The following is a 2500-nucleotide window of genomic DNA, read 5'->3' as shown; positions in this document are numbered from 1 at the left end:
CTCAGAAGTATAGAAAGGTATGACAAATACTTGACTTACGATGACCAGTGATTGGAACTTTCTTTTCTTTTCTTTTGGTTTTTAAAAGATATTCTAGTTATTGGTGAAAGGAAAAGTGTGACAGTGTTTTTATGGTTGGGTTCTTATTCTTATTCGGGCAAGATGGCAAACCGTGGTGAGTCCTCACTGGTTAGGTCAGACAAAACCAGCATTTTTCGTGTGTCTTCGTGTCCATGTTGCAGTGGTCTCTTGGGTAAAACGAGCTAAATTTGTCAAGCTGACTGAATTGCAGAGCATCAGTGTTAACTGCTGACTGCTAAATTCTAGGTCACATTTGTTCACCTTTTTCACCCAGTACAGCACAAGGCCTACTCCAGTTCACAAGTTAACTCAGATGGGTGCAGCAAAATCTTATTTTTCCTTCTAAAACCACACACTCACTGCCCCTGCTCTACTCACTCTTGTCTCCTCCACCCGTCAGAATGGCACGGATAGAGCGGTCCTTCTTGCTCTTCTTATCCTCTGGGTTGGGGGGCAGAGGTCTGGAGCCATGGTTTATGGGGCCTGTGTCTTTACCGCAGCCTGCCATCATGGTGGAGGTGTTTCTCATGGGCGGTGCTGGTGGCTTGTCCTCCACTTCCCCATTATCAGACATCTTCAGTCAATCTGTGAAAACAACCAATCAGAACGAGCCATGGTTTTTTGGACATCTGGACAATCAGTAGACACGGGTGACAGTCTGGGGTTGTCAATCATTCAGCCACACTATCATTCAGCCACACAGATATGTTAACAAAACCATGAAGTCAGTAACTATAAACTATTAACATATAGTTTGTAAGGGTGGGTTAGAGATCTTTAATACAATTTGTTGGCGCTTCCTCTACTACATACTTTCTTCGTGTAAATTTATATTTTTTTCTCAAACATGCTCGACAGCTACGATCGGAATATGCTCCCAGACATGAGGGAGTTAATGCCAATTGTTTCAACTCCATCTTTTTTGAGTCCATCAGAAGAAATCCATAATTGCATACTCCCCGTAGACAACTGGAAAGGCCGCCCAGCGTACAAGCAGAAGGTGCAGCGCTACAGGGATCGGCGAGCTGGTGTCCTCCGCAAGTGGAGGAGAGGACACTGCACAACACCCCCTGTCATCTGTAAGTCAAACGTGTGCTCTCTCTGTAATAAAATGGATGTACTCAATCTATTTTTAGAGACCAATAAAGATTTTCAAAGGAACTCTGCATTATTCATCTGCGAAACCCAGCTGCATGAGGGCATCTCCAATACTGCTGTGGATTTACATGGATATCAACTCATCAGAGCTGACCGGAACATAGTGGCATGTGGAAAATAAAAGGGAGGAGGTGTTTACATCTCCCCGCAAGCCCCTGTTCGAGAAGCACAACGCTTGCTGGCCAAGCAAATTTCCTCCAAGGAAAACTCTCAGCTGAACTTGGCAGTTCTTGTCATGGGAGATTTCAACTCATGTAGTCACAAGAAGTGCTGAGCTACAATCAGCTGGTGACGTGCGCCATGCGAGACAGTAATACACTGGATTACTTTTACTCCACCATCAAACATGCACACTGCTCCATCCCCCACACACCCCTTGGACTCCCTGATTACCGCATAATACAGATGGTGCCTACATATAGACAGCAGCTGAAGAGGGCTAAACCAACCAAGATCACAGTAAGATCATGTTTGTGCTGGGCTTCACGGTGGCTCAGCAGTTAGCACTGTTGCCTCACCAGTTCGCACTGTTGCCTCACAGCAGAAAGGCTCTGGGTTCAAATCCAAGCCGTCCCAGCTCCTCTCTGTGTGGAGTTTGCATGTTCATAACTGATGTTCATAAATCTGCCTCCCAACCAAAATCTGTAGACAAAGAATTAACAAAGCGAATTGAGGAAGCGAAGCGGGAACACCATCACATTGTGCTGGGATGGACCAGTATCCTCTAGAACACCCATGTGCGTCTCACGGGAACGGTGCCAGGAGGGTCTACAAATAGGCTCATCCCACAGGATTCAGGTGCCCCTAATCAACAGGTTGGAAAAAAAATACCAAAACAAACAAAAACATAATCGCCACCAGACGGGGTTGTCAGTGCTGCCTAGCTGCAATTATTTAGGCGGCCACCAGGACTGGGGAACATAACAGTCATAAGGCACAATAACCAAAAGCCCTGGTTCTCCAAATAGCTTAGAAAACTTAGGTGTCACAAAGAACAGATGTACAGGGAAGGTAATATGGATACATTCAGGCTGGCTAGACAGAACCTCTAGCCAGAACCTCAAGAAGGCCATCAAATCTGCCAAGAAGGAGTACAAAGCCAGGCTGGAGCATGATTCAAGCACCAACGACTCTGCAGCTCTGCTGACATTTTTTTCGGACATGACCTGAAATGGGGGACACAGTCATCTAAGGTCATCAAGCGAGCTGACTAGAGGATGTTCTTCCTAAGACTGCTACAGAAGATGAACAACTCCTCGAA

At 45.8% G+C, this 2500-nt stretch overlaps 1 protein-coding gene across 1 annotated transcript in view; it reads right to left on the bottom strand.

The window, feature by feature from the left end:
- Nucleotides 1-2500, bottom strand: part of pak1 (p21 protein (Cdc42/Rac)-activated kinase 1) — a 61632-nt gene that overhangs the window by 28700 nt on the left and 30432 nt on the right. Inside the window, exon 2 of the mRNA XM_030764956.1 lies at nt 460-666. Within this exon, the coding sequence (XP_030620816.1) occupies nt 460-655 (196 nt within the window). The 5' untranslated portion in view covers nt 656-666. The remainder of the gene's footprint in view (nt 1-459; nt 667-2500) is intronic.

Source organism: Chanos chanos, chromosome 2, assembly GCF_902362185.1.
Source record: "Chanos chanos chromosome 2, fChaCha1.1, whole genome shotgun sequence".
Lineage (NCBI taxonomy): Eukaryota > Metazoa > Chordata > Actinopteri > Gonorynchiformes > Chanidae > Chanos > Chanos chanos.
This window is presented reverse-complemented; position numbering and strand designations above follow the sequence as displayed.